This window comes from Orussus abietinus, unplaced genomic scaffold (assembly GCF_000612105.2).
Source record: "Orussus abietinus isolate OABI.00-Male unplaced genomic scaffold, Oabi_2.0 scaffold244, whole genome shotgun sequence".
NCBI classification, from domain to species: Eukaryota; Metazoa; Arthropoda; class Insecta; order Hymenoptera; family Orussidae; genus Orussus; species Orussus abietinus.
Genome location: NW_019394567.1, coordinates 17,025 through 24,812, shown reverse-complemented (window position 1 = coordinate 24,812; position 7,788 = coordinate 17,025). Strand labels below are relative to the sequence as shown.

Sequence of the window (7,788 nt, the reverse complement as noted above, 5' to 3'; positions counted from 1 at the left end):
GTATATTCCACTTCATGGGTTGCCTGGGCGGCGCACTGCATAGAGATAGAAAGAAAGAGACAGACGTATAGGAAGCCCAGGAAGAGAGAAAGAGACAGAGCGCTGGTGATGCATAGAGAAAGGAGAACGGAGAGGGAAAGAGTGACGCAAAGTGCGATAAGGAGAGATATAGCCGTCGGAAGATAGGGAAGAAAAGAGATGGCGATAAGAAATGCACGGAGGGGCGAGATGGAGATGGAAGGAGGACCAGAGGTGGGAAAATATCCGGAGAGAGGAATAAAAAACCTCCTACGGAATGGTAGTAAAGGCTCTCGGAGCTAACGAGCAAATCCGACAGAGATAAGAAGAAGAAAGATAGAGACTCCAGTTTTCTTCCTCGACTTCGCTCCGAGGAATTGCAGTCGTTTAACGCGCCTCTGATGCGACATACGTCGACGACGACGACGACGACGACGACGTCTTCGACATGAGACCTGGGGCGAGTGTCCTGCTGATCGGGCTCCTTGCGTAAGAGTTCCCCGTTCAGATTTCACTTCCGTTTGCTTCGGCGAAACCTTGCCAGTGAACGTATAAATGTGTCAGCTCGGGTTTACTGGAAACATTAAGGGGTTATGAAAGGGAACATGTATACAGGAACGTCAAAATGTGTATGAAACTTCTTCAAATTGGGGGCACCGAATTATTTGACAATTTTGCACGTGATTATTCAGGGTCTAACAACGCGAAACTTCATTAAAAAAAAAAATGTTGTATACCTTAAGGTGATATGAAAGGGAACATGTATACAGGAACGTCAAAATGTGTATGAAACTTCTTCAAATTGGGGGCACCGAATTATTTGACAATTTTGCACGTGATTATTCAGGGTCTAACAACGCGAAATTTCATTAAAAAAAAAAAATGTTGTACACCTTATGGGGTTATGAAAGGGAACATGTATACAGGAACGTCAAAATGTGTATGAAACTTGTTCAAATTGGGTGTACCGAATTATTTAACAATTTTACACGTGATTATGGAGGCTCTAAGAACGCGATATTTCATAAAAGAAAAAAATGGTGTACACTTTAAGGTGATATGAAAGGGAACATGTATACAGGAACGTTAAAATGTGTATGAAACTTGTTCAAATTGGGTGTACCGAATTATTTAACAATTTTACACGTGATTATGGAGGGTCTAAGAACGCGATATTTCATTAAAAAGAAAAATGTTGTATACCTTAAGGTGATATGAAAGGGAACATGTATACAGGAACGTCAAAATGTGTATGAAACTTGTCCAAATTGGGTGTACCGAATTATTTGACAATTTTACACGTGATTATGGAGGCTCTAAGAAGGCGATATTTCATTAAAAAAAAATGTTGTACACCTTAAGGTGATATGAAAGGGAACATGTATACAGAAACGTCAAAATATGTATGAAATTTCTCCAAATTGGGGGCACCGAATTATTTGACAATTTTGCACGTGATTATTCAGGGTCTAAGAACGCGAAATTTCATTAAAAAAAAAAATGTTGTATACCTTAAGGTGATATGAAAGGGAACATGTATACAGAAACGTCAAAATATATATAAAACTTCTCAAAATTGGGTGCACCGAATTATTTGACAATTTAACATGTTATTATGGAGAGTCTAAGGAAGCACGCGATATTTCATTTTTCAAAGAAAAATGTTGTACACCTTAAGGTGATATGAAAGGTAACATGTATACAGAAACGTCAAAATATGTATGAAACTTCTCCAAATTGGGTGCACTGAATTATGTGACAATTTCACACGCGATTGTGGAGGCCCTAAGGAAGAACGCGATATTCGTGAAATTTCATTTATCGAAGAAACATATGTTTTTTGGTTCTTGTCCTAGGTAAGTACAAAATTTTGTCGAAAAATGAAATTTCACGATCATCGCGTTCTTCCTTAGGGCCTCCATAATAACGTGTTAAAGTTTCAGATAATTCGGTGCATCCAGTTTGGAGAAAAGTAAAACAAATATTTTGACTTTTTGGCATGTATACACCACACATACATATGTACCAATCATACATACCAAAACGTCAATATATACACATGAACCTTAAATACTCCACTCATGTGGGAATAGTTGGAGCTGGGATCAAAGCGAGCCATGTAAATTGCTGCAATGTGGTTTGGAATGGTTGCAGAGTGTGCCAGGGTCAAGTGATGTTCAGCAACGACTGGATGAGAGGTCTCTTCTCCAGCATCGAACGACTTAATCAGGATCTTCAGGGGAACATCCAGCGGATGAACGAGCAGATCCAGGCGAACCTGAGGACTCAGCTGGCCAGGGTCGATCAGCTGACGCAGGACGCCGTCCGGACTGCGGAGAATGGTTTGTGAGATAATAGTCTCCTTATCGCGTTAAGTGTTAACGTCCTCATCAGCACTAGACCAACATCTTCAGCAAGAAATAGACATTGGATGATCTCTGTTTTCTGCTTTTGCATCACAAAACGCAGTTTTGTGGGTCCTACATCCATGCTACTCTTCACATGCAACCATGGTGCTACTTTCCCCATTCAAGGTCCATCAATTATCGACAACTATACGTCGATGTGTTTCTGTGGAATAATTGTGCGGGGCATCATAACGATATCCCATCTATCAGCATGAAATAGACATTGGATAGCCTCTATTCTTTGCTTTTGCATCGCAAAACGCAGTTTTGTGGGTCCTATATCCATGGTGCTACTCTTCACATGCAACCATGGTGCTACTCTTTCCATTCACGGTCCATCGTTTGGAGTTGGACTCCCGACATGTACGATACGCCAGTTTACTCCTCGCCTGCATGGTCGACGAATCAATTATCGATAGATTCATCACGTGGCCATCGAGGCAGACTCTGACACGGCTCTTGGACCAGAAACGTCCACGAGAAGCGAACCTCGCTCTTTCATCGATTGGCTCGGCCTCGTTTCTGCAGCTGCACCTGCATCGATACCAGACGAGTCGTTTCGATCAATCTCTTCTGAAATGACCGAAGAGCGCTCTTAATGCCTCCAAAGGCGCCCCTGGTGGGAATTGCTTGATTTAATTGGAAGAAACCACTTCGATTCAATTCCCCTTAACGTGGGTTAACAAGATTTCCGGATCGAAACTTATCTGGAGGAGAAAATCCTCCTTTTAAGGCGGGATGAAAGTTATTAAATAGGAATAATAAACGTGTACTCATTTCATGAATATTTTTTAACAGTGCATCCAAACTATATCACTGTATAATAGACTATAGTATTCATGGTGATTAAGTAACGTCGAAATTTTTTGCTCAGCGGGGGGAGTGATTAATAATAAAAGTGTGTTAATTTCATTAATATTTTTAACAGTTCATCCAAACTATGTTACTGTATAATAGACTATTGTATTTAAGATGATAAAGTAACTTCGAAATTTTTTCATTTGTACGAAGGTCCTTATNAACAGTACATTCAAACTATATTACTGTATAATACACTATAGTATTCAAGACGATTAAGTAACATGGAAATTTCTTCCTCAGCAGGGAGCAGCAATCAATAATAGAAATGTGTAAATTTCATTAATATTTTTAACAGTACATTCAAACTATATTACTGTATAATACACTATAGTATTCAAGACGATTAAGTAACATGGAAATTTCTTCCTCAGCAGGGAGCAGCAATCAATAATAGAAATGTGTAAATTTCATTAATATTTTTAACAGTACATTCAAACTATATTACTGTATAATAGACTATAGTATTCAAGACGATTAAGTAACATGGAAATTTCTTCCTCAGCAGGGAGCAGTAATCAATAATAAAAATGTGTAAATTTCATGAATATTTTTAACAGTACATTCAAACTATATTACTGTATAATACACTATAGTATTCAAGACTATTAAGTAACATGGAAATTTCTTCCTCAGCAGGGAGCAGCAATCAATACACCGTGGTCAATCCCGGGGGACAGTCGATTGTGGTGAACAGTGGCCAATCAGCTGTAAGAACCGTCATTTCCGGCCACACGAAAGACGGGCAGCCATACTTTCGGGACAGCGAGGACAAAATCATTGGCGACACTTTGCATCACACTGACAAGAGTTACAATGCAGCCGGCGATTTAGTTAACGAACACAAGTACACTCTGGACTTGAAGAAGCCCGACGCCCGGCCGGAGCCTGTAAAAGCCGTATAAATGGCCAAAGTTGGCCAATTTCCGGCGGACATTGTTGCGAGATCCTCTATTCCCACGGTCCACTGAAACAGATCGAGATATATCATCTGGAATCATTTTGTAGAATTTTTTAATAAATCTGAGTTCGGGTACAGGAGCTGAAAGACGGGTTGAACGATCATTTTCGAGTATTTACGATGCAATGTCGCAATTTATTCAGTATTTTTGAAGCAATGTGGCAATTTATCCACTGTTTCCGACGCAATGTGGAAATTTATCCAGTATTTTGGATGCAATGTGGCAATTTATGCAGTATTTTTGATGCAATGTGGCAATTTATTCAGTATTTTCGACGCAATGTGGCAATTTATCCATTGTTTCCGACGCAATGTGGCAATTTATTCAGTATTTTGGATGCTATGTGGCAATTTATTCAGTATTTTTTATGCAATGTGGCAATTTATTCAGTATTTTTAATGCAATGTAGCAATTTATTCAGTATTTTTAGTGCAACGTGGCAATTTATCCAGTATTTCCGACGCAATGTGGCAATTTATCCACTGTTTCCGACGCAGTGTGGCAATTTAATCAGTATTTTGGATGCAATGTCGCAATTTATTCAGTATTTTTAATGCAATGTGGCAATTTTTCCAGTATTTTTAGTGCAACGTGGCAATTTATTCAGCATTTCCGATGCAATGCGGCAATTTATTCAGTATTTTTTATGCAATGTGGCAATTTGTCCAGTATATTTGATGCAAAGTGGCAATTTATCCAGTATGTCCGACGTAATGCTGCACTTTATTCAGTATTTTTGATGCAATATTGCAACCTATCGAATATTTGTTATGCAATGTGGCAATTTGTCCAGAATTTCCTATGCAAAGTGGCCATTTACCCAGTATTTATGATACAATGTGGCAATGTATCCAGCATTTCCTATGCAAAGTGGCAATATTATCATTATCGTCGCCTTGGGTGTCGCGTTACTGACATTTATATTTATGTTGAAGTCTTTTACAATCCACGTTGATAACTATACGAATTGAAGCTTTCCTTGTGTCATTTCGGGAAAGTAATGACGAAGAGATCGACATAAAACTGTCGAAATTTCGGGATATCATTATTCTTACGACTCTTTAGGACCAGCGGCGCCATCTGTGACGCTTAGCTGGAAGTAAAGGACGGAAGTAACTTACGTGATAATCCAATAGCTGGTTGCACTATTTGCTGCAGCCGCAGGCATACAGTTCGATGACTCTAACAAATTGCACTATTTGTTCCGGGATTTTTCTATGACCAACTCATATCGTGTGTTCGTGTATGCTGCGGTCTGCGGCCGTAGAAACCGCGGAAGCTCATTGTAATAAAATAGTTACGAGCTAGCCGGCACTTATCTTTCATCCTAGTTGATAGTTTCGAGATTTTAGCTCCTCTCTCTTCCTCTAAAAATTCTTTAACCCTTTGGTGCCAAATTCGGAAATTCCGAATTTCAGATATTCATCAAATTTAAGGCAATCAGGCATTGTTCAACTTCGTGCTTATTGGATAATAATTCCAAGATTTATTAGTAATTGCATGATTTATTAATAATTGCATGATTGATTAATAATAGCATGAATTATTAATAATGGCATGATTTATTAATAATTATTTTATTCAAATTTCATATCCGCTGACATTTTTGTTATTTCATATTTATTCGATAATAATTCCAAGATTTATTAATAATTCCTTCATTCAAATCTCATACCCGCTTGAATTTCTATTTTTTGCATTCTTGTTTGCAAAATGTCTCCTTTTAACTTTTTTGGTGCATTGCTGTAATTCATGTTTATTCGAATTGTGTATAACAAATCCTGGATAGCTTATAGATACTAGCAAGGATTTCCACGATAAGGTGATATGAAAGTGTCATATATATACCAAGGAAATACAATTGTTCATTAACCATTTGTAGAAGGTAAACGTTTCATAGGCTAGGATTTCCACGATAAGGTGATATGAAAGTTTCANTAGTTATATATATACTAAAGAAATACAATTGTTCATTACCCATTTGTAGAAGGTAAACGTTTCATAAACTCATCGACCTTCCGTGGAAAACTGAAATGGAAATCCAGGACCCTAGCTAGGATTTCCACGATAAGGTGATATGAAAGTGTCATATATATATCAATGAAATACAATTGTTTATTAACTATTTGCCGATGATAAACGTTTCATAAACTCATCGACCTTCCGTGGAAAACTGAAATGGAAATCCAGGACCCTAGCTAGGATTTCCAGTATTAGGTGATATGAAAGTTTCATATATATATATATACTAAAGAAATACAATTGTTCATTACCCATTTGTAGAAGGTAAATGTTTCATAAACTCATCGACCTTCCGTGGAAAACTGAAATGGAAATCCAGGACCCTAGCTAGGATTTCCACGTTAAGGTGATATGAAAATGTCATATATATACTAAAGAAATACAATTGTTCATTAACCATTTGTAGAAGGTAAACGTTTCATGAACTCATCGACCTTCCGTGGAAAACTGAAATGGAAATCCAGGACCCTATCTAAGATTTCCACGTTAAGGTGATATGAAAGTGTCACATATACATCCGTCCACCACGTGCCCAACGATAACCGAGAATTCCCGTTTTTTGGCACAAACGGAACCTAAAGTGTCGATTATCGAGGTACTTCTTGCAAAAATTTCTCAGTCCATAAAGTATGAAGAGCGTCTCCTCTGCCGACGCGTCGAAGTCACCCGGGAAGAAGCGTCGGGGTGCCTTAAATGGCAATGGCCTGGAGCCTCCACCGATCGCCATCTTTGTTTTTCTGCGGTCATTCGCAGCCTCTTCGATCTCTCCAGCCATCTCCATCTCCATCTTCCTCCCGCCGGGCATGCACGTACATTGGAGGACATGAACGACATCCAAAGCAGTGCTGGAGGGCCCCGGATCATCAGCGAAGGCGTTCATGTTCATCGGTGTACCCGTTCACTTAGGGGTCTCTCTCGCTCCATAGCGGTCCTCGATCTCGTGGTCGATCTTCAGGATTGCCGGCCTAACCTGGTCATCGGATGCATACGTGCTCTTCCTCGAGGACGTACTTGGTCAACGACGAGGGACTGGAGAGAGTACGAAGCGAGAAGGTTGTGTAGTGGGCAGTTTGGATGGTGCATGTGGTCGGTAGAGAGGATTTTGGGGATTAGGGTGGGAATGTGGGTGATGCATTTGGTCAGCAGCGAGGATTTGGGAATATGGATGATACATGTGGTCGGTCGTGAGGATTTTGGAATATGGATGATGCATTTGGTCAGCTTTGGGGATTAGGATGGGAATATGGATGATACATGTGGTCAGCAGCGAAGATTTGGGAATATGGATGATACATGTGGTCGGTCGTGAGGATTTTGGAATATGGATGATGCATTTGGTCAGCAGCGAGGATTTGGGAATATGGATGGTGCATGTGGTCGGTAGTGAGGATTTTGGAATATGGATGAAGCATGTGGTCAGCAGCGAGGATTTGGGAATATAGCGGATGCATGTGGTCGGTAGCGAGGATTTTGGGGATTGGGATGGGAGGATTTTGGGGATTAGGATGGATATATGGATG

At 39.6% G+C, this 7,788-nt stretch overlaps 1 protein-coding gene across 2 annotated transcripts; it reads left to right on the top strand.

Moving 5' to 3' along the window:
- Positions 1 to 318: 318 nt before the first annotated feature.
- LOC105704282 lies at positions 319 to 4,332 on the top strand. 2 transcript variants are annotated; one of them, XM_012433363.2, is made up of 3 exons: positions 319 to 507; positions 2,173 to 2,360; positions 3,924 to 4,332. In XM_012433363.2, the coding sequence occupies exons 1-3, from the start codon at positions 467 to 469 to the stop codon at positions 4,187 to 4,189; spliced, it is 495 nt and encodes a 164-aa protein (XP_012288786.1). In that variant the 5' UTR covers positions 319 to 466; the 3' UTR covers positions 4,190 to 4,332. The 2 variants fall into 2 exon arrangements, with proteins under 2 accessions (XP_012288786.1, XP_012288785.1); XM_012433362.2 differs by having other exon boundaries at positions 320 to 507; positions 3,921 to 4,332.
- Positions 4,333 to 7,788: the final 3,456 nt, after the last annotated feature.

What these genes read in the sequence shown, in the direction of transcription:
- LOC105704282 (XM_012433362.2), top strand. Translation starts at nt 467, where the DNA reads ATGAGACCTGGGGCGAGTGTCCTGCTGATCGGGCTCCTTGC. An exon ending in CTGCTGATCGGGCTCCTTGC is followed by an intron (nt 508 to 2,172) that starts GTAAGAGTTCCC and finishes GAATGGTTGCAG; the next exon opens with AGTGTGCCAGGGTCAAGTGA. An exon ending in CGTCCGGACTGCGGAGAATG is followed by an intron (nt 2,361 to 3,920) that starts GTTTGTGAGATA and finishes TTTCTTCCTCAG; the next exon opens with CAGGGAGCAGCAATCAATAC.